General features: G+C 50.2%; 8 protein-coding genes across 8 annotated transcripts; 3 read left to right on the forward strand and 5 right to left on the reverse strand.

The window, feature by feature from the left end:
- Positions 1-401: 401 nt before the first annotated feature.
- On the reverse strand, positions 402-1,741 carry EJ05DRAFT_219431 (uncharacterized protein). The gene is made up of 3 exons (XM_033739883.1): positions 1,363-1,741; positions 738-1,306; positions 402-632 (listed from the first exon to the last, which is right to left on the reverse strand). The coding sequence occupies exons 1-3, from the start codon at positions 1,617-1,619 to the stop codon at positions 616-618; spliced, it is 843 nt and encodes a 280-aa protein (XP_033595950.1). The 5' UTR covers positions 1,620-1,741; the 3' UTR covers positions 402-615.
- Positions 1,742-4,113: 2,372 nt separating this feature from the next.
- Positions 4,114-4,799, forward strand: EJ05DRAFT_219548 (uncharacterized protein). The gene has a single exon (XM_033739884.1). It carries the CDS (start codon positions 4,218-4,220, stop codon positions 4,590-4,592), a length of 375 nt encoding a protein of 124 aa, XP_033595951.1. The 5' UTR covers positions 4,114-4,217; the 3' UTR covers positions 4,593-4,799.
- A 1,207-nt stretch (positions 4,800-6,006) lies between these two features.
- On the reverse strand, positions 6,007-9,201 carry EJ05DRAFT_505133 (uncharacterized protein; the record flags this gene model as incomplete). The annotated part of the gene is made up of 3 exons (XM_033747670.1): positions 6,007-7,253; positions 7,306-8,145; positions 8,238-9,201. The coding sequence occupies 3 exons, from the start codon at positions 9,199-9,201 to the stop codon at positions 6,007-6,009; spliced, it is 3,051 nt and encodes a 1,016-aa protein (XP_033595952.1).
- A 299-nt stretch (positions 9,202-9,500) lies between these two features.
- On the reverse strand, positions 9,501-11,574 carry EJ05DRAFT_219627 (zf-C2HC5-domain-containing protein). Its single transcript, XM_033739885.1, has one exon. It carries the CDS (start codon positions 11,307-11,309, stop codon positions 9,723-9,725), a length of 1,587 nt encoding a protein of 528 aa, XP_033595953.1. The 5' UTR covers positions 11,310-11,574; the 3' UTR covers positions 9,501-9,722.
- Positions 11,575-11,677: 103 nt separating this feature from the next.
- EJ05DRAFT_219648 (uncharacterized protein) lies at positions 11,678-12,737 on the reverse strand. Its single transcript, XM_033739887.1, has one exon. It carries the CDS (start codon positions 12,666-12,668, stop codon positions 11,793-11,795), a length of 876 nt encoding a protein of 291 aa, XP_033595954.1. The 5' UTR covers positions 12,669-12,737; the 3' UTR covers positions 11,678-11,792.
- A 176-nt stretch (positions 12,738-12,913) lies between these two features.
- EJ05DRAFT_480499 (uncharacterized protein) lies at positions 12,914-14,204 on the forward strand. Its single transcript, XM_033744880.1, has one exon. The coding sequence runs from the start codon at positions 13,394-13,396 to the stop codon at positions 14,189-14,191; it is 798 nt and encodes a 265-aa protein (XP_033595955.1). The 5' UTR covers positions 12,914-13,393; the 3' UTR covers positions 14,192-14,204.
- A 702-nt stretch (positions 14,205-14,906) lies between these two features.
- EJ05DRAFT_505137 (uncharacterized protein) lies at positions 14,907-15,271 on the reverse strand (the record flags this gene model as incomplete). Its single annotated transcript, XM_033747671.1, has 3 exons — positions 14,907-15,016; positions 15,070-15,194; positions 15,258-15,271. The coding sequence occupies 3 exons, from the start codon at positions 15,269-15,271 to the stop codon at positions 14,907-14,909; spliced, it is 249 nt and encodes an 82-aa protein (XP_033595956.1).
- Positions 15,272-18,739: 3,468 nt separating this feature from the next.
- Positions 18,740-20,606, forward strand: EJ05DRAFT_219748 (uncharacterized protein). The gene is made up of 4 exons (XM_033739888.1): positions 18,740-19,452; positions 19,512-19,835; positions 19,885-19,977; positions 20,067-20,606. The coding sequence occupies exons 1-4, from the start codon at positions 19,089-19,091 to the stop codon at positions 20,507-20,509; spliced, it is 1,224 nt and encodes a 407-aa protein (XP_033595957.1). The 5' UTR covers positions 18,740-19,088; the 3' UTR covers positions 20,510-20,606.
- The last annotated feature ends 2,232 nt before the right edge of the window (positions 20,607-22,838 follow it).

Below are 22,838 nucleotides of genomic sequence, written 5' to 3' on the forward strand. Positions count from 1 at the left end.
ACATACATACATACATACATACATACATACATACATACATACATACATACATACATACATACATACATACATACATACATACATACATACATACACACCCATACCACCACCATCCAATTAGACTCACAAGTAAGTCCCACCTTGACGGCGCACAACCTACCCCTTGAATCCTGAAACATCATGGACATATCACATGCACAATCTCACGTCACACACTCCTCCTCTCACTCACGACACAAGTCACCCACCGTTTTCTCACGACACACTCACATCCCAAGAATCAAACATCATGCAAAGGCATATAATCATTAACAATTACCGCCATCCACACAGCCGCAATGCATAAACTGTATACATGAAAGAACGGACGTGTCGGCTATACCTCAACCCATACCCATGCCTGTGCACACGCACACACACCCACACTGGGACCGGTATGCCACGCGCCGCCAACATCATCATCGTCGTCAAGGAGGAGTAAACCAGACCCGCGTCATTAAACAAAGTCATCATAACCCTCGTCCGTTCGAGAAGAGATCCCATGTACCGTTTCCCCTTCGTCATGCCAGCATGCCTATGCACCACCATTCACAGTTCTACCCGTGAAAAGGGTACTTACAACATGACAACAGCACCCATGACACCAGCTGCGAGCGCACCCATGATAGGAGTGGCAAAGGCCGCAGCGCCGGTGAACTGGGATGGGGTAGGGGACGGAACCTGGGGTTGGCCGTCGGAGATCTGGGTGATGACTGGGGCAGACGGTGCCTGGGGCTGGCCGTCTGAGATCTGAGTGATGACGGGAGCTTGGGGCTGGCCATCGGAGATCTGGGTGATGACGGGAGCGGGTGGGGCTTGAGGCTGGCCGTCTGAGATCTGGGTGATGGCTGGTGCAGCGGGAGCTTGGGGCTGACCGTCTGAGATTTGAGTAATGACTGGGGCGGATGGGGCTTGAGGTTGGCCGTCGGAGATCTGGGTGATGACGGGGATGGGACCGGTAGGGGCCTGGGGTTGACCGTCACCGATCTGGGTGACGGGTGCGGGTTGAGGCTGGCCGTCGGGAATCTGAGAAACGATGGTGTTGATGACGGTCTCGCCGGGGGCAGGCGCACCGGCAGGTCGTTGAGCCTGGAGGTGGATAGGTTCGCACTGAGGCGCCCAGTCGCGGTCGTAGAGGTTGATCAGGTTGCCAGAGTCGCACTGCCAGAAGACAGTGGTGCCGCCGAGAGCAAGAGACTGGTTGCCACAGACGGAGTAACCAGCAGTGCTGAGAGCACCAGCTTGGGGAGGAGCATCAAACTGGAATCTAGGATATAAGTTAGCCACGTGACCAACAGAATATATATCCATCCGTATACATACTGGTAGTTGGACGCAATGTAGGCCTGGCGACCAGCCTGGTCCTTTAGGACACCGTCTGCGAGGGTCACGGTAAGAGTACCGGCGAGTTGACGCTTCTGGACATCTCCGGCGACTTGAACAACACCGAGGTTGAATGATCCGGCGTAGGTTGGCTGACAGCCCTCGGGGGCAGTGCCTGATGGCTCGATGATCTCGGTGACGCCCTGGGGCAGAGCAACGGCGACGGCCGCAAAGGCAGCGACGGCGAAAGACCTCATGTTGATATTAGGTATTACTAAGGATTAAGTGAGGTAGCGATGGTGATCCGAAGCTGTATCTGCTTTGGACAGAGCTCGTATGCGGAAGCGAAAGACGGCGAGGACTGATGAGCGAGGGATCAGTCTTCTTCGGAGGATAAAGAGATGCCAAATCCGAAAGCTTTTTGAGGGATTATGCAGTAGAGCTGGGAAGCGTGAGGAGAAAAGAAGAAGATGAAGGCGGGAGGCAGGGCTGGTTAATGTACTACTTCAGTGAAGCGGATTGGGACAATGAGGAAAGTCCATAAGCACTTCGCATGCGCAGAGTACATACACACCATTCACCCACGTCGGCGCCTCGACCAATAGCAGAGCAGCCGACATTCCCCAATAGGTGCGAGTTCGGGAGAGGGGCAGAGGGGGGGAGGGGGAGGTTGGGAAGTGATTGGGAAGTGATTGGCGTCGAGCAGGCCGAGTCTAGTGCGATTGGCCCAAAAAAAACAAGGAGGCTATATCGGTGTCTTGTCCCGGCATGGCTGGGCTTGAGCATGGTGCTTGTGCGTCTTGATGGCTAATACGGACGACTCGTTGCTCAGTGCTGACATTGACAGGAAAGTGGAAGAATGCTTGGGGACGAGTTGTTTGTCCCATTGCTTCACAGTTTGACTGTGGTCCTTCAGCTTGATCTGCAAACAAAGAATGCCCTAAATCACCAAATAATCATACGCTCTCTCTCTCTCTCCGCCCAACATACCTCAACGTCGGAAGGTAACAGTTGGGATAAGCTCCGAGCTGGCAAAATGTGATATCATCTCGATGAGTCTAGCTGGACTGCGGGCGCTATTGAATGCTGCTCTCAACTTCCAGTTGGCTGGGAGGCGGCGTGGATCTGATCAGCGATCCGACGTGGATCGTTGCCATGCGTATTCATGAGGAAGCCAGCTAGGATTGTTTGCTGCACGGGATTGCCTCATCGCCTATTAGAGACAGGCTACGCGTACGGACTAACGAGAGGCGGCATGTTGCATATTCCGTGCTGGGCGTGGCCGTCTTTTGCTGGGACAATGGAGCGGTTGTGCTGGTGCTGGACACAGTCAACAGTCACAGCAGTCTTGTCAGGCAAGCAATGCGTCACTGCATAGGCGACATGCCGATTGAGGCAGCTCTGGAGTCGAGATATGGCTGAAGATCATAGGGCACGCACTGTGATGGACCGAGTGTCTCTCGCATTATCAACGCAGCAACGACAGCAGACAGCCATAAAAAGTGCTCATGCCCAGCCAGGTAATTAGTTCGTGCGCCGCTCTCTCCACCGGCCAGTTGACACGAACTGACGAGAAAACGGGGTAGAATGCCGGTGATTGGACAGATTTGAGCGACGAAGGGTGGTGCGTTTCAGAGTGGAGGCTGGTGGAAGCCCCGAGCGCCAGCCATTCCCACTCTGGGCCCCCATGTCAACATCATGGCAGTATATGGAGAGTCGTAATGGCATCCAACAATCCATTGTTGCATGGACCACGGACCACTTGGGTCGTTGACCGGCTGCGTTTATCCATGGCCACCAATTGCAGGCATGAGGACAAAAACCCCTCTTGCGTGTGAGAGAGTATACAAAGACTGCATACGGCACGCCTCTCAGCCGTGCCAGCCATCTTCTTCACTTCCATTCTCAGCAGCTTCACAGCCAGCATCCATCCATCTGTCCATCCATCATCTCTCGTATGTCCAGCCCTTCTTCTTCTTCCTCATGCGACCGTTGGGCGGAAGCGGGGACAACGATGACGCAGACAGGCAGCTGTCGGTCCGCAATCGTCTATCGACAGCCAAGTTAGCGCCTCAACCGTGCCGCGATGGGCGATTGGCAGCGACAGCAGCTCTGGGCAAAGTCTTGGTATGATGACTAGGCCACGATCCATCGACAGCCAGCGCGGATGGCCAGTTGCCGTGTGTTGTGGTACGTTGCGAGCATCGTCGGCAGATTGCGAGTGAGGTACAAACGGAGATGGATCTTGTAGAACTAGATTGAAGAAAAAGGCACAATTGGCTGAATCCAGCAGAGGTCGCCAGTCACACAGCAATATGTCAAAGTGAAAATAGCCGCGAATGAGAGCGTGTTGTGTGTGTGTGAGTGAGTGGTGAGAATGTGGAGAAGCCAAGACGACGAAAGGGCAAAAAAGAATTGAAGGTGGAGTGACAGCGACAGTGACAGTTCGGTAGCAGCGAAGAACCTGACTAGCCACCACTTACGCGCGACCGACAGGCTGCTTTTGCGGGGGGCTTAGCCGTGTTTTTAGGGGGGTTGGGCAGCCTAGCCAGGGCACCAGACGGGGAGGGACCCAGCTATTCTTCGGCGGCCCTCCCCCCCTTCTTTTGGCGCCCCCCTTCCCCCTTCTTTCCTGGCTGCCAGACATACACAGACAGACATCGGCTACCTCTTCCGCATATTCATTGTATCCACATAACTCTGATACTGTAGGTAAAGAGAATGATCCGGTCCCAGAACCACAATTCCTGCCGCTGTCTCGGCCGTGCTGTCACGACTGTCACGGCTGTCATGTCAGGAGCTGAATATCCGACGCTCCCACAACAACAACAACATCATTGCGAACTCGCAACCGCATGTTGGCATATCTAGATCGCTCTGTTGCTCGTCATTTGCTGAAAGCAACAGATGCTAAGCAGCCCCGTTGTTATGTCGTTACTGTGGAGCAGGACGCGCATCACTCAACAGACCGGAAAATGCGATCGTCCATCACTGAACATCGCCATTTCCGCCCAATTCTCGATCCACGATCCCATCTGTTGGTGATCTCTCCGCCATACTTTTTCGATGGGCCGAGACTACATCGCTATTCAACGTATTACCATCTCGTAGGAATATGTATATACGTTATTATTGAAGCTGTTTTGTATCCGATCGTCATATTCAAGCAGTCCAGCCCTTTGTTTACATACCGAACCGTCAACAACACACTTCGTTCGGCACACACCTAGACCTACCAAACATCCCAATCTGTCCGATTCTCCCAGATCGACATCTGTCCCTGGCCTGGCTAATTAGGGCAGCTAGCTAGCATAAGCTTCTCGTAGAGAAAAAAACAAACTAAAAAAACAACATACACTTACTTGTTCCTCGGCCCCAGATTCTCTAGTATCGCGCCACCCACTCTTATTCCCTCGGGTCCATCACTCACGACGACGATGATGTCACCACTTTTTCTTCCATCGAGGCTTCTTCCGTGGGCGTCTGGATTCTAGCATTTGCTTGACGCTTGACACTTACTCATTTACGGCCTGGTAGCGCTGGCGTCGTTCATATGTCTCTCTCGGCTGTCTGTATCCATGGATAGTCATCTCGGCCGGGGCTCGCTCTGATCGAGCACCCACACAAACAAACGCTAATGGATCATGTATGTTTCAACCCTCGGACCCATCACCATCCATCCATTCAACTTCTTCAGCATTCAGCCTTGGCTACGAGCGCTCTGCTCTGCTCTGCTCGCCGAACATACACTTTGCTGGAACACTAATTATCCGGAAGTCTACTTGGCTTGGCCCACCAGCTCCCTAGCCGCCCGTACGTAGATAGCATAGTATCCAGGCACGCACGCATGCCAGTCTGCTGCAGGTACCAACGCACCCTGACAAACGCAGTTAGTGCGTTCAGCATGGATGCGAGTCTTGGATGGATCCATGAATAGGCAAACAGCTCCGCTAGAATGATGGATCCGTTTATACCAAGCGCTTGATAAGCTGACTGTGCTGTGCTGTGTTGTGCTGCTGCATACATGCATACACGCATACACGCATACATGCATACACGCATGCATGCTGTGCTGTCCTGTGCTGTCCTGTGCTGTTGTCCCTTGATTTTGGACTTTCCTTGGCTGCTAAAAGCCCTCATCACCATCAGCGAATCGCGCGGGCTGTTAGGAATGAATGACTCTAACTTGGACGTGCTCGTTCGACTTGTCTTGCAATAATTACCCCTTTCGCGCTGCAGATTGACTGATTGGATCTCTCATAATAAGTACGGCAAGTGGTAGCATGCCTCTCTTATAGCTGGCACCACCCTGATACATATGAACCATACAGTACTTGCCAAAGCCACATCTATCTCTGCCCTATACCTAACATCCATCTATCACTCGGCATTTCACTTCTTTAGATTCCTCATACAGTCTCAATGACCTATCAATAACTACTTGAGAGAAGCATAGTACATATATTCACGCACGCCAAGCCCATGGTATATATCTCACTACTATCATCATCACGTGCCATCAATCACCACAGTCCCAGACGAACAAAACTGCATGCCAATATCAATAAATTATGGATGCTAGCCAGCAGTACGTACACGCTCGCTACTCCATCCCAAAATCTATTATCATGTATCCCTCATCCCCTACATAAACGCCTCTCTCGCCTCCGTCCACCCCGGTCTCAGACCCTCCCCCTTAACCATCACACCCCCTTCCACAACCCAATCCACCTGCAGTTTGACACCAACACCAACATCCCCATCTTCCATGCCCCAGACACTCAACCCCAGCACATTCTCCCCATCGTAGTCCCACACCCCCGGCGGCACCGGAAAGACGCTCTGTCCCCGCCCATCGCCCCCAATGCCAGGCACATACTTCCCGTAATTGTACCCGTTGACATAGATCTCAGCTCTGAGCGCCGAGGACGTGAGCCTGTCGAGCACGATGCTCAGACTTGCGTCGTAGCCGGCCGGAATAGACAGCGGGAACGTGGTGCGATAGAATCGCACGCCAGGAGATGTGACGAGTGTGGATGGAGTCGAGAGCGGCCAGGCGGTGCTGTCGAAGCCTGGGAGGGACCAGCCGAGGCGCGAAGGTGTAAGTCCGTTTTCGTTCATGATGCCACGGACTGGATCGAGGGGGGTTCCGTTCAGAGATGCTCCGCCGGCGATCTTCCACTCTGTGAATCCAGGGGATGAGGTCGTATTGTTGGAGGCAGACAGGAGGTTTGCGGCGAGGATGCCGCGAGGGTTGAGTGCTCCGTCTCGTTGGTCATGCCCTGTGTTGTCCATGATCACGAGCAACACGTTCTCCTTCCCATCGCCGAAGACAGTAGCGCTTGCGTCTACAAAGGACAGTGTCAAATTCCCCTGTGCACTGTCTGCGTCGCCGGTCCAGCTACCTACGAAGCCTCCATTCAGCCATGCGCTCCATCCGAACGCTGTCCCGCCTTGCACTGCAAGCTCCACGCCTGTCGCGCCACCGAGGAATGTACCACGGAAGAGCATAGCGCCGTAGTGGAAGCCATACAAATCTGCGTATAGCACAGCTTCGCCGGTCTGAGGATTGAGTTGGTCTGCAACACGCCACGCTGGTGTATCGGCGACGTACTCTGGCTTGATCTCTGGTAGTGCGTCCGCCACTCTCCACACAGCACCGCTGAGGTCCGGAAGCTCAGGAGACAGCGGTGTGAACTGGATGTCAGCTATGAGTGTTCCGTAAGATGTGCGACGAGTTCGGGCTTGCACGCCGTTCCAGGTCAAAGACCTCAATTTCGCAGGTGCAAACACTTCGATCGACGTAGTATGAGGGATGTCACCAGTGAGGTCAAACGTCGTATCAGAAGTCAACGAGGCGCCACGAACGAGGTAGGGGCCGAGGACAAGAACTTTCAACACGTTAGATGACGCAGTGTCTGGGGAGAATGTGATAAAACTTACTTGTCTCGTCCACGGGACTAGCAGGGTCAGTCGAGAAACTAGGAGCCCAGAGCCCATATGCGGCAGTACGGTCAAGTAACAAAACACGCATGTCGTCGACGAAAATGACACTCGCTCCTTCGCCTTGCGTGAATTCGACTATAAGACCATGCTTTGCCGGACGGAAAGCTACAGTTGCGTTCTGCGCCCTGGCAATATGTCCATGTCGACCACCGCGGACGTAAAATTCACCAGACTCGCCAGTCGGAACCCATAACGCGATTGTAGGAATATTATCAAAGACGGCGTATGTGAGTACCTCAGCTGTAGAGTAGATGAATGAGTGGCTTCCGAAGCGAAAGTCGGTAACGATGATCTTGCTCTGATGTCCGTTGATAACAATAGATGAGTTGCCCTGAGGAATAGTGAGGTTGCCAACGGACGTGCTGACATGCAATTTGAATGCATCTCTTGATGCCAGATAAGATGGCGAGTGTCTAGTGACATAAAATGCTCCATTCGTCTCGCTGTTCCGCAGTTCAGTGGCCATCACCAGGGAATTCGTCGTGTAGAATGTTCCATTGCCCAATCTCTCGGTCACCGTTAAATCATCAGCGACGCGGGTAAACAAAGCCAGAGTCTTTGTCTCAGAGAATTTATCCCAGATCGCACGATTCTCGGATATAGGGGCAGAGTAATCGTAGCTAGTAGCGACTACAGGTGCAGCAAGAGCACCCCAATTTGTGCCGCCGTACATCATGTAAAGAGAAACGGCGGTGACACGCTCGCCAATAAGCTGTCGGTAGAATAGGTTGGCAAAGTCTGAGCCGATATCATTGGGACAGCCGCCTTCGGGGCCACCTGTACGAGGTAGGTTAGACTGACAATACTGGTCTCATGTGTACCGTCTTCCTGACTACTATGGAACAGTAGGACTGTAAATCAAAACTTACCCCAGGGATTATAAGACCCTCCTTGGAATTCTGGCATGAAAGAAGGTTGCGTAGGCGAGACATCCTGGAAGTGTCCGTAGTAATTGGCGACTGAATATGCAACGTACTGTCCATTCGTTGACGTACATTCGTCGAGATTGCAAGACCAGCACGAAGGATAACTGTCGAGTCCATAGACATCCACATTGCCTCCCTCATCTGACCAGTCCTTGGACCATGACTTGGTATTCATGTTTGGCGCATTCTGTATCGTTGGAATGATGATACCATTGTCCCTTGCTCTTTTCTCCAGATCTTCCATGTACGCAATTCCATCCTGATTCGGAACTCTGTCTACCGGGTTCCCAATCCATTGACTCTGATATTCATTCTCAATCTGATAGAGGATGGTGTTTCCACCTTCCGTAATCTGATACGGAGCTGAGAGCCGAGCCACCTCCTGCCAGAACGGCGCGTATGCATCGCCGTATCGCGGATCGCTGTTCCGTAGCTTTCCATACTCGCCCGTTGTGAGCCAGCCTGGGAAGCCGCCAGCGTTGGACTCGGCATTCACATAAGGACCAGGACGCTCAATGACATAGAGTCCGACGCGCTTGGCGATCTCAAACAGGTGAGTGAAATTTCGCCCGCCAGTCTCAAAGTCCAACGCGTCAGGACTATGGCTATGATATCCCCAGTGCGTGTAGAATGCAACTGCAGTAAATCCGCAAGCCTTGATCTTCTCGAGTATGTCTTCCCAGAGCTCAGGTACAGGGATTCTCCAGTAGTGCAGTTCGCCGGAGAAGACGAAAAGACGCTTTTCATTGACGATGAAGCTGTAATGATCCCATTGGACGATGTCAGTGTACTCGTTATTTTGCAGAGGCCATTGTGTTGCATTCTGGGCCAATACAGCATATGGAAGAGATACCATCCATGTCCAGATTAACAGAAAAATACCAACATGACCTCTGCCAAGTCTCATCTTGACTGTTATGTTAACGGGATGCCTTGCAAAACGCTGTTGAGCCAGGAAGACTTGGAAACGAGCTTTATACCTCATTCAGTGCACAAACGGCCATGAGGGTCAATCAGTCCCCGCAGGTATCATCAGTTCTCGGTGACAGGGAATCTGGAGACAGGCCGTTGATCACCTACAAGGGGCTCCGCACGTCGGAAGCGACACTGAAATGCGCCGGGATCTTCGTAAGGGAGAGGTCATCGAACGGGTCTAGCTTTCTGCACCCCACCAATTCCGAGAAGAGGTGAGTACGTAAAGCACAAAATTCGCACATAGCCATAGGCTAATGCGTCGAGAGACGACGTTGACACGAATTAATACGGAAGAAATAAGAGGTTCGGTAGACATTGGTCCGGGGTCGAGCGGGGTCGTGGAGTCAAGGTGTGAAATGATGAACTTAGACAGCAAAACTTCACCTGAAAGACCAATGAAGCAAGTTGGTGCATAGTGCTGTAAGGCATTGCTACGTCTCGGCTTGGAAGACCTCAGCCACAGTCCGGCTCGTCGTGTTGTGATGTAGCATCTCTTCCACCCATTACTCCCCCATCAAGAATCCATTGCTCGTTGTCGTCATCATCATCCTGAACTCTCCTCCACAATGGTTCTCTTTCTCGTTGTCTTGATTTGCCCTTGTCTTCAATCTTAGTAACAGGACGTATCATTTTACCTAGTAGAGGGTTTCTGCTAAAGGCCCCAGATGCATGGCTGTTTGATGTGGAAGCCGGTAAGGTCTCCAGATAATCATCTTCGTCATTACTCGGTGGTGTTGTTGGTCGTTCAGCGGCAGCCATTTTTCGGACAATCTTCCCTCCTTTGAGGTCAATAGAGGCAACCACTTTGCGTTTCTCATACTCTGGTCTGGCATTCCATTCTTGCTCTCGCAAGATCTTTTGCTGCCGCTTTAGTTGTAGAGCTCGTTCCTGGGGGGTAGCCCACATGTTTACTCCCGCATCTGGTGTCTCAAAGTCTGCTGCTTCGTCTCGAATATGTGTACGTCGAGCGTTCTGGGCCTGAAAGTTGAGTAATTTATCACGATGTTTCTTAGCAGCAGCGAGTTTCTCACTTTCCGAATCCGATGACGCAGGCGTAGATGTTCCCGGTGTAGAAAGTGATGCGAATGGTTTTGGAGCTTTGGCGACCTCTGCACGCTTATAAGCAGCATTGTTCGCCTCCATCCGCTCCTTTCCACGCTCCTCGCGCAGTGTGCGGACCATGGAGGAAATTTCACTCGCAGAAAGGAGTGGCTTTTCACAGAATGTGCATGGTCCCAAGCCCTCCTTGACACATATAATCTTTCCGCAGTTCAGACAATTGGGGGCGGCTTCAAGAAGGGGATGTCTCGTGGCCATACAGTTACAGCGCCGGCGCGCATTGTTCTCCGCAGACGGCGCCAGCGAAGGGTTAGTCTGAATCTCCAGTGCTCTTATAACATGATCAAGGTCATCCAGTTGTTTCGACTGTCCATGCATGGCAGTTCCGCCAGATATATTGACTTTAGCCTTCGCTTTGGGTGCTGGAGAAGACGTTCTAGACGACTTGACATCCGAAATGAGAGGTCCAGCGGCAGAGGGAGGAAGTTTTGAAGGTGCTTTCGCTGACGGCGCAATTTGTTGCGGCCTCGAATCTTGGATCGCATCAGGCTTGTCCTGCAGAGCCAACGTATTTGATATGGGCGGTTCCTTCTTCTGCTTTGGCCTCCCACTCATGTAGTCCTCCTCATTCTTCTTTACATATGCTCCTGTAGTATTTCCAAAATCATCGGGCCGCCGGGGTGCTGGTAATGTGTTGAAATTGTTCGCCTTCTTCTTCCTAGGTTTCGCTTTAGGTACTTCCGACAGAGATTCTCTGGATGGCGCTTGGGAGGAGCTTCCGGATGGAGAGGCTTTCCGTCGCTGATTGAAGGACGAGATAAAGTCTAGAGCTTGTGGAGAGTCACCTAGTAAGTTCTTTAGGTGTTCTGCGGCTTGATCTTTGGACAGCGTGTCAGTGTACGCGATTATTTGCTTCAGTGACTCTTCATCTAGAGGTAATAGCTTGGACAGCTGGGGAGCAGCCCACGAAGACAGTTCCATCGCGATGAGAATTCAAGCACTGGTCAGGTTATGCTGCTCTGTTCAATATACAAACGCGTTTATTGCGCGCGCGACGGGTCGTGATGTAGTGGAGTATACGTTACATCCATGGATGTAAAAGCTCAAAGTCTTTGTGGGGTAAGATCGTTACCTAGCTCACGACGCGATGTCCGAATTCGATCATGCGCAAATTCTGCGAAGATGTATTCAATCTCAGTGTGCTAAGCCAGAGGACCTATAACCCTATATGATTGTCAAATAAAGCTCCACTGTATTCAGAGTATAAATGTTCCCCAATCGAAGTTCTAATGGGGACCGTTGGTGACGTCATTGTTCATCAAGTCTACGCGTATCATATGCAATGGACTGAGGGCCAAGCACTTATCTGAAGTTATTGAATAGCCTAGTGATTAAGAGCCTTTGATAAATTTTGTTATACTCAATCATACCGTCCTTTGCTTATCATGTTGCATAAAAGCATCGTCAGAGTTCCTCATCCAGCACCTCTTCCATTTCCACCTGTCTCATTTCTCTCACAAACCGTTCTTCCTCCGCCTGTAAATCTACTACCCCTACATTTGGGTCCCTTTCTGTTCCATGGGGTATCGCATTTTGTTCCGCTATCATCGCTCTATGCCCAACTCCTTCTGCTGCTACCTCCACAACCGGTTCAGGGTCTCCTTCCACGGTATCTTTAGTCGCAGTTTTCACTTTTGGCTTATTCCTGACTGATGATGGTATGAATTTGCTAACAGCTTCCTTTCTCAAATCTCGCACAACTGGGGCAGCAGAGTATGTAGTCTTCGCCTCGATCTGGGGTTTAGCAGGTAATGCATGTGGCTCCCGAATACCTGACTCAACTTCGATCTGGTTCGCACCAGTCGCGTGTCTGTTGCGATTCGGTCTAGGGACGGGAGGGGGCGTATCTCGTGGCATGGGTATATCTCTGACATCTTCGTCCGTCTCGCTGCTCTCGCTGCCCCTACTGCCGTCTCTCCTCCTCTTTCCCAGCACAGCACCGCCTCGTCCGCCTCTTCCACGTCCCCTTTCGCCTCTATCATCGCTATCATGCCGCCGGAAATGAGGTGCCTTGTCGCCGAGAACTTCTCTAGCCTTATTTACAGCTCTGAGATCCTTTTCGAGTTGCGACAGTGTCTCTCTATCTTTTGGCCGTAGGCTCCCTGTAGCCTCAGCTTGTCTTAAATCATCGATTTGACGCTGTAGACGTTCTGGATTTCGCCGCGCAAGCTTCTCATTACGTTGCGTCTGCAGCTGTGCTTTGCCTTTTTTAAGAGCCTTGGCTTTGTCGGCTTTGCGCTGGGCTTGTACGGGGTTTGCGGATAGTTTGTCCTTTGCCATGGTGCGCTACAAACGGACGTTGGTGTCTGGAGATGAATTGATAGACCGGGTGCATAGCAAGATACCAACGCGCACTCACTTGGCGTGCTAATTACTGCTTAGAAGTCAAACATGTTTTAGCCAGTTCTGATATTACGCGTTGTGGTATATTTCAGCATAGAGGTCCCCAGATCTAATTTAGCTGCATAAGTTTCGCTCGCGCTACTGTGGACCCCGGCGCTATGATCTGCACCCTGGCGCGTCAACTCGTTCACATCAACCAACAACACAACCAGACATCATGTTGATTCCCACTTCGGTGCTCGCAAACCTCAAGAAGCAAGGAAAAAGGCCAATAAAAGAGGAGAAGCCAGTCAAAAAGCCTGATGAAGCTTTCCCCGAGTCGGGTCCCAATCAAGTCGAGGTCCTCCCGAAGGAGCTTTCTGAAGCCCAAGCTACATCGGATCTGCCCACGATTGAAGCAGATCAAGGCCCTGCGAAACGTGTTCGTACCGGAGGCTCCAATATCACCGTGGCTGAGATCACGCCAGAATATCTCCAGAGCATTGTCAGCGGATTCGAGGTGTGCCTGAGCGACTACGCATTGCAGGATCCCGCAAACTCAACATGGCTCAGCCCTCTTGAACGTGAAATCGAAGGCAAAGGACAATGTGTGTCGCCGACTCAAGGAAACAGTGCTGCGCTGACTCCACTTCGTAGACTTTCACCTCTCGTCGTTCGTGCAGATGTCCAAGTTCGCCATGCTCAAGCCCCCTGTCTCACAGCCGATCCTGAAGCGTGCTTTTCTCGAATACCCTTCCGCACTTTTCTCAACCCACAGACTCGAGGACAAGGGTATGATCCAGCGTGTAAACATTCAACCGAACAAGTACCACCCGCGAGATCAACGCACCGAGCGAATTGTCTACGTTGAGCCTCACAACGCTAAAATTGCATCTAACATCCCACTCTTCACCTATCTCATAAAGTCCCACAATCCCGAGAAGGAGAAATGGTTCCCCATCCAGGCAGTGTTCAGAGACGACGACCAGCTCACTAACAAATACGCATACGTCCTCATGAACGGCAACGTCGAGATGGCATGGAGCAAGGGTACCAAAAAGTGGAAGGAGCTGTGGCCAGACAACTGGATCGTGATGCCGAAAAAAGAGCAGGAGAAGAGAACTGAGGAGTACAAGGCATTGCATCGCCAAGAGCTTGATGAGGCCGAAGACGCCGAGCCAGGTAAGCAGGCACATTGGGGTCTCGAAGAGGCGGAAGCATTTCCAAAGCCTGAAGAGTCCGACAAACAATCTTCAGTCACCCACTCTGTGAGGGACAGCTCAAATCTGAAAGGACACGTATCGAAAACACAGTCTACCAGAATGAACTCTCTTGCAATAGCTGACAAAGGCACAGTCGAAGTGAAACCTCAAATAGAGCAGCCCAAGAAAGCCTCGCGCAAGCAGGCTGCAAAGCGGAAGATGAAAAAGAAGAAGGCTGCCAAGAAAGCGGCTGCGAAGAGCGGTGAGGAAGACACTTGAATGGAGTCGATGGACTATGTGTATAAGGAAAAGGACTAGGTCAAGTATACCCGAGAAATCCATAAGCATATTGGTTAGTATCACAATAAAAACACGCTATAAGAGTGATTCGAAGCAGAAGTACGTCGTGATGTCGGGACAAGCTCAGCGTATATGATTACTATTTCACCACTGTTCATCTTGTGCGCAGAGGAGACTTAATAAACGGTTACAATTAGCCATGCGAGTGTTCTAAACAAGACTTCAGGTATAATTATTATGAACAGTCGATAGCTGACTTGGTTACCTATGCTTCAAAAACACCGTAGACTTTGGTATTCCTGCGTTGATAGAAACTCCGCTGTTATACAACTTTTGAGTATTCGATCATGGTTAAAAATCACCATTGATCAGGTCGGATTGCTTGAGCGTGTAGTGTAAAGAATCATATCCATCGTGGTGCGTGTCGTCGTGGATCATGACTGGGAGGTGTACGATTGATAGCATTAATTCATATTCCAACCACTAAATTGGCCAGTCATAATCACGTACGCTCACTTCAAATGGATGATTAGATATAATGTTGCTGAATCGTGATTTAATTCATGCTATGTGGGTATTGTTGATCCTTCAATTCATCCATGCAGAGAAAACGCCATCATGCCAGAGATCGCAAAGCCGAGTTCAATATTCGATATCGAAGGTCGAAAGTGAGATTTCATGCTGATGTCAACGCCTACTTTCCACCGCCGAGAGCGTTCTTAGCCTGGTCAAGGAGACCTTCTCCACTCTCACCACTACCCTTGGTGGAGTCAGTGAGCTTCTGGCCGATGCCCTTCTCTCCACCTAAACAAGATGATTAGCCATGATCATGTACCTTGAGATGAGTGTGAACGTACTGGGCTGAGCCTTGCCTGCTGCGTTGTCTGCACCTCCAGTGACGGCTTCGGTACCTTTCTCGAGCATAGACTTCTCAGAGTCAGGCTTGACCTTCTCCTTGGCCTGTGTAGTTGCGTCTTTGCGGCTAATGAGATGTTAGGCTGATGATCGGCAGGGTGTAATGGTAAACAAAGAGTGCACAACTTACAATGCGTCAGTCATGATGATTGATTTGAAGTTGGTTGGTTTGGATTGAAGTTCTGTGAGGTTGATGATTTAGAGAGTGGGATGAAGAGAAGTAGAAATTCCCAGACGGTCGAAGTCCTTTTGTATACGACCTCACCTCACACTCACACAACAGGAGCAATTCACTAGCGTGGACGTCATTCTGAGCACAGCCTGGAGTCAAGCAAGGCAGGCGCGTCGATAATTACCCCACCACCCCCACTACTAGCGCCGAACCCTGCCTGAGGTGTAGGTGTGTGTCTGTGTAACCATGGTTCTGTGGGTAGCAGCCACGTTGACAGCAGAATGCCATGATATTGGGATGCCAATTAGCTAGCTGCTAAATCCCTATCCTGTTGTTCTGTCATCCGCCAGGAAAACCATGGAAAGATCCTAGAAAGTCTTAGGTCAAGGAGCCGAACTCCTACCAATCCATAGCTCGCATTCTCTCCTAGCCCCCCTTTACACGACCTGGTGACCGTCCTCAAAACGCATGCTGGGATATTTGGAGAGATCGCTTGACATACGTACCTTACGCGTCATCGATATGTTTGAACGTCATCTGCTTGCCGTTGCTGACTTGCAAAAAGAGGTCCTCGTATATAAGCACTACTTCTGTTGTATGAGCATATCAAGGGATGGCAGCGTGTAATACTACTCCATGACGGTCTACGTCATAACTCAGGGAGGATGCCGGGTCGAACGGACGCAACTTAGAATGACTCCAGCGCTATTAATATTGAAAAGACACTTATTGATGTACAAGATCAAGGGTCGCTACCAGTCCTTTACTGCCTAAATGTTATATGCATCCAAGGAGATCCGACGCGGGGCATGCTAGTGGGTGTATTGTTGATTAAGGCGTATAGCGAGAGTGACCGTTGTCGAGTTGTCCGGCCTCAGTCTCGTTGCATCATCTGACATATCTACCCACCGAGATCTTGTACTGTTGCTGATGAGCTGTCGCAAGAATATTATCTCCCTCACTAAGCACCATCCTCTTTCTGGATCCCTGGTGTTGACATCGTCAACCAATTTCCATCACACGAGCTTCCAGAAAACGTGTCCCAGGAACTCAGTATTCAGAGAGCCAAGTCTGAACATACGAGCTGCCCGAACATCCATGGCTAGCTAGCACTTCGGTCCGCCGTCACGTTTGAGTCATTTCACGCGCAATATCATCACCTGCTGCTCAATATCCTAAGTCTAGCTGACAGCGATTCTGATCGGTATGTACGCTCCATGATCCTTGAACGGCAGGGTAACAAAGTGGCTTCTGTGGATGTAGCTGCGGGACATCTTAGTGCGGGATCACACCGAGACTGCCAACCAGGATGCTTCAAAGACATTGGAAGACACAATAACAGCGAAGAACGTAGTCACACGGACAAAATAAAACCCGAATCGAGCATCGGGAATGCTCGGCTTACTTTGTATCTTTCATCTTGGTAATAATTCGAGGAGGGTTATACCACGCTGTACGAGAAGAGAATATCATCAGTCGAGATACCGTTGCATCTGATAACAGTATCAGTATTGTTTCGTCCTTGTATGTCGACCGGCAGCACTGTGATCCTTTACTTGATCGGGAAATGCAACAAGAATTACAACATCGGCCCTGTTCCGAGGAGGAGCCTCTGGGGAAGCTCTCCGGAATACGACGATGTTTCTGAGCGTACGCGATAGGACCCTCGTCGATCTGAAGTGAGTGACATCGCATATGACAAGTAGAGCATTGACTGTTTAGCTCGCATGGACTACTTCGTCTAGAATCCCAAGTTTTAAATGACGCAGAACGACCACTTGCTGGATGTATCCGAACGTTAGAAGCCGGGTAAAAGGTAGGTATGCCAATGGGGAGTGAATGCGAAGCGCGAATGTGGGGTTGCTGTCTCTCCTGTTTCGAAAAGATAAGAGATCAAATCTGAATAAGTTGAACGTCACATAGTCTCAACTCGATGATAATGTCACAAGTGATGATTTGAAATGAATGTGCTGCTTTGGAATTGTGTCGCCAGAAGAAATATGGTAGTCACGTGCTCTACTGCCCCACCAGAAACCACAGCCAAGCTGATAGCTTTTTCTTCCATCCATCAACCAACAAACCAACAACCTGGACTCCTTCGAGATTAGTGTTCGTCGCTTTAGGATCATGCACAATTAGCCTCCTCGTCTTCCTTGTACGAGATGACTGATTCCCTGATGGGGGCCCTTTCTCCTTCTGTACATTGATGACACTGTAATGTCAGACTCACTCCACGCAAAAGAAGACCAATCCGAGCACTTCGGAGCAAGTTCCACATCCATTCACAATGTCAAGATCTCTGAACACACCAAGCGTCCTGAAGTCGTCAGTACACTATGAACACGACTCTCATCGGCGAAAATGGAGCACCTCGGCTTCTGCCTTATGTATTACATTTCGACAACTCAACCGAAAGCGCTGTCGACATCCGGACCTTTGCTGCGATTGCTTTGGTGTCCAAAAGCTGATATAGCTGGGGACACATGTGCACGTGTGGTGTGGACACGCAGTTGGAGTGCTCGGCCGGTGCACACGAACTGGCACTTAGGGCATTTTGGTCGACAGGTTTCGGCTAGACCAAGATGTAGGTACCGATTGACCCTCGTGCGATCGCCTTACAAGTGGATCAATGGGGTAAGATATCCGATACAATACTAAAGCACATACCGATGTCCCAGCAAAGACCGCTATTGAACTCGACCGATCTGTCAATGGGTATCCTACGCTATCTAAGACCACCTACTGGGGAAAAAAACTAGCAACTTCATATATGACAGCAGACAGCTGTACGCGCAAAGCTCTATTTTCAGATACTCAGATAGCTTTACGAAGTGTTACATTTCATATACGATACATTCGTCCTGCTCAACGATTAAACAGCGGTCATGAATTACTGCGAAGAGGATTCTGGTTCCTCAGTTCGTCGCAAACTTGATCCAATTGGACCCCGAAGGATGACCAAGCACCCAAATGTGGCTTTGCAACGAGGAAATTGAGCCGTACGGAATAGTTATGCCGTATTGAAGGTTCCACTAAAAGATGGGGTCGGTGTTCGTGTGGAACGCCTGAGGGTCTACCCAGAACCCACATCCATTCATAACGAAGTCAATTTTTAGCGCGGTGCGCCAGAAGACTGACATGGATGTGCTGGGCCTCCTGCCTGGCTTGACCAAGATCAGCGATCCATGCCTAGTGCCAATTTGTTGGATATCTACTCGAGGGCAACGCAAAGCATAATCCGATTGCCACTTATATCACTTTTGCAGACTTCAGTCATTGCGTGGGTTATCACGTTTCAGGATATTTGATTCCACATATTCAATACAACCGCCTTGCGCTGCGGCTGTCGTAGCTCAACATCCAAAGTTGCGCTGTCGCCAAATCGCAAGTCCAGGATTCCCAGTGCGAACTCGTCAAAACCAAGTATCAGGGTTGCCACAGCGGACGAAATTCACACGTAGCCTTGCATATTGCTGATTCTGCTACGGTACTATGGTTCTGTTGTCTGCGACCAAAAAGCAGTCAATATCCGTGGTCCGTTGATCGCCAACTACACACATCAGGAACTTCCGAGCAGACGACGTTGCCCCAACCAGTGCTGGGCAGGCAGACGTTTGGGGAGCAATTGCGGCGGTCGACTCGATTCCATCATTCTGTGCTTAGCGTAAACTATTACCGGACACGCTTACTACAACCTTCTGAAACGCCTTGGATTCTTTCCTTTGCACAGAACATCACAATTCCTTCCTGGACACATTCTCTGAAGTCTTCAGAAGGATTACCAAGTACATGGCCACGGCCGTGCAGCAGCCATTTCTTGGTTCCGCTCTCGTGCCCGGATTCCAGTCTGCACACACCAGAATGCCGAAGGAAACTCTGGGGGCTTCATCTTTCACTGGGAAACCTCACTCATACGTACGATCACCGGAACTGACTCAATCCGCATTACCAACTGCTTCAGCAACGAAGTCACAAAACTCTACTAAAAAGAAGAAGAAAAAGTTCCCTAAAGCTAAAGTACCATTGGAGGTGAGAAGGTCTTCATCGACACCCCACATGCGTGCTGCAAATAGCGGCGAGACAGATGCGCTGTCTCCCACTGCAGATAAGAGACGCAATAAGTTGGGATACCATCGTACGTCAGTCGCATGCGGTAGGTCTCTCCATTCATCTTACACATTATTAAGTTGAATGGCTTCTTAACGATTCTAGGGCACTGTCGTCGAAGGAAAATACGGTGCCTCCTTGCACCTGATGATCCACAGGGACGATGTTCGAATTGTATTCGATTGAAAAAAGAGTGTAACTTCTTCCCTGTGGAGCAGGAATCAAGTCAACAGACTCAGAGCGCGAAGTCCGATGTGAGCTCGAGCCTACCTTCGGCATCCGATCCATCGTCACCTCAACATATACCGCCCAACGTTGAAGCGTCTGAAGAGTATCACCATTATAACTCTTTGTCAACTCCGTCCTCTGCTGGCTTCCGAGTTGGGCCTGATCAGCTGACTAATATGGAGCCCTCACGCAATCCCACAAGTAATTGTCACGGCCTAGTTTGTTGTATTATGAAACTGATTGCGAACAGCACCTTTTCCAAGTTTACCACATCAGACATTCCCATATCCTGACGCGAACGGCCAATGGAACCTCCAGGGTTTTCCGGGCACATTCTTGCCAAGTAAGTCGCCCGCATGAATAGGTCGGTTGACAAGAACAATTCTTGTCAATGCCAGACTGCAAAATCTAATGTAGCTGAACAACATATAGCTGGCGGTCATACTCAACCTTCATCGAACGTGCATCTTGCATACGGTCACCAGGATCCACAGCACTGGAATTCTACACAAAGGTCGATGTCAGTTGGCGATACTGTCCAGCAATCATTCCCACAGCAGCTTCTAAGTCAGTCGGGCTATGGCGACAGGCCACAACAATACTATCCTACTCCTCTGAATACGGATCTGGCTGCCTCAATACCCGCATCTATGTCTGGACCAATGACAGCACCAGTGACTATGGCTTCTTTTACCCAACCACAGTGGTCCTACACCGGTGGCCATATGCCGCCATCAGTCGCTCATATGCACGATGGGTCGTATAGCGGTGGCTGGTACAACGACACAAGCAATCCACAGAAAATAGAGGAAGAAGGAGTGCCGGCAACAACCCACTATCCTGGAAAATTTCAGATATCACCATTTCCGCGCTGAACATACGCTGCATTCGAAGAAGATCGATCATCGTTACCCCACGGAATGTACGAACACCGTCTTGACGCACATGCTGGGATATTCTTGGGGCCTTGAGTTACAGCGTCGTAACCCCGCCTTGGATCACCATACAGCATACGGTGCAGTTCAGTTCCCAATGGACAATGGACTCAATACAGCAATGTATTGCTACTCAATGTAAGTTTCGCCCTCGAAATACGGGCTGACATGGGATCTGATGGGTGCAAGGCTCGGCATTTTTCAAACCTTGTCTCCGGGAATTCACGTTCGAAGGAGGGACAGCGTCAATCTTGCAGCTTAGCTTGATTTGAGAGGGCGCACTATCACTCCACGCGCGATCGACCGATTCGACGATGAGATGCCGACCAGGAGTGCATAATTTCGACATGGCAACTCGCTGATAACAATCTATCTGTATCGAAAGAACCGGCTGGATGGTCCTGTACATAAGTGTAAAGGTTACTGCTGTGTGGACGTCATCGCATTCCATTTAAGGTTTGCCAACTTCACAAGCATGACGCAACATTGGCCTAGCTGAACTCTGGCACAACATAATGACTACGCCGACTGATGGAAGTACAGTCGAATGTCTTGGGTTCGTTGAGCATTGAATATAGTCACAATCCATGGTCAAAATGTCACTCTGTCGTGACTTGGTCAACGAGAGACATTACTTAATGCGTAAGAGACCTGATGGTCTTGATATACGCTGTCTTTCGCACTGTCGAGAGATTCTCAAGCGACAGGAACTGGGCTAGGACAACCAAAAACTCGTGTGGCTAAGATGGACTGGGTCAAGATGACTATAATCACACATGCAAAACCACACCAAGAAGTGATGTTTCAGCCACGACGGGAAGCGGCATCTCGCGACAATGACGCGGACACATCCGTTTTGACTCGGAACACGAATTGGATGTAGGCAGCGGAGAGATAAGATATCTATGCATGTGCTACAGCGTTCCCAAAGCATTAAAAAACCGGGACAGCACACCAATGGCAAAAGTCGCGGTTCTATCTTCAATTTGCCCAAAGAAGCACCAAATCTTACTCGTCCTTTTTACGTTTACAAACACGAGTGTCGCATCAAAAAGTAAGACTGCGCCCGCTCGCCATTCGTGTCGATCACAGAACCCGAGTCACTGGCACATACTCCACGTTCCCCTGAGCGCAAGCGCAGGCGCGGGGCTAAAAGGATAATGGGTCCACAGTCAGACCAGGTATACTGCTTACTCACGCCGCTTAGTCTTAGGTCTTGGTACACTCAAGTTATCAATCGTTCATCCTATTGCTAGCAAAAGTCTGTTCATTCTTAAGTAGCATACCATGCCTCTCTCAACAGCAGTCAAATGTGTAGCAGCGGAGGCTGATCCTTCGACTCACGCGAAGCCGTCGTAGAACTCCGATAGGAACATCAGCCCACGGTTCTGATCTGCAAGGCACGTGGCAAAGTATTCTGTCTGAGCCTCGAAGCATAGCATACATATTAGGCACATACATACCAGTGATACCAGCATGTACCCAAGGCCGGTGTCTAACTGTATATGCCAAGCCGGACAATACATAGGTTAATCATGTCAACGGTTGTTCAGGGGCCCAACATTCGTCCGCGAAGCCCGTCACACGCAAATCGAAGCGCAAGCGAGGAATGCCTCCGCCGCAACACCGGTCCCAGACATACTGACTGTGGCACAGTACAATCATCGCCATCATTCGAACAATCATGATGAACCAGAGTACCACAAGCCCTTCTAGTTCTTACTATCACTATGCCCAATCAGGCAACTACTAGGAGCCACACATCTTTGTCCTTACGGCCACCGCCAGGCCACACAATATTCCTCGTGTGTTGCCCCAAATCACTCCACGAGGATGTCACAAATGAAGCTTCAACCTTCAGAACTCAGGTCAAGAGCGATTGTTCGAGCGATGAGAGATATATTCAAGTGATAGTGTTTATGAACGATGTGCGCCCTGCAGACGCTCGAGCACAACAATATGGTTACATGGTCAAGCGACCAACATTAGCAATATTAACAGCCAAGAAGCGGACTCACGATACAGTACCCACTATGAAGTTAGCCTCCCCATGAGAGTTGCATTTCGTGCAGACTACTGCAGCTAGTCCAATGCTTGTTTACGCCTACCTCGTTACATACGCTTTAGTGGCATGAGTTCGTTCTCCGTACTGTACATATGTGTCTCAGATACAGGTTCAGCCTTTGGGGTCGCGCTACGCAAAGACTACAACAAAAACCGAGACCAACCTCCTTCTGAGTGAAATGCAGAACGACTTCAAACGATCGTT

This window comes from Pseudovirgaria hyperparasitica (genome assembly GCF_010093815.1).
Source record: "Pseudovirgaria hyperparasitica strain CBS 121739 unplaced genomic scaffold EJ05scaffold_20, whole genome shotgun sequence".
In the NCBI taxonomy this organism is placed as follows: Eukaryota; Fungi; Ascomycota; class Dothideomycetes; order Acrospermales; family Acrospermaceae; genus Pseudovirgaria; species Pseudovirgaria hyperparasitica.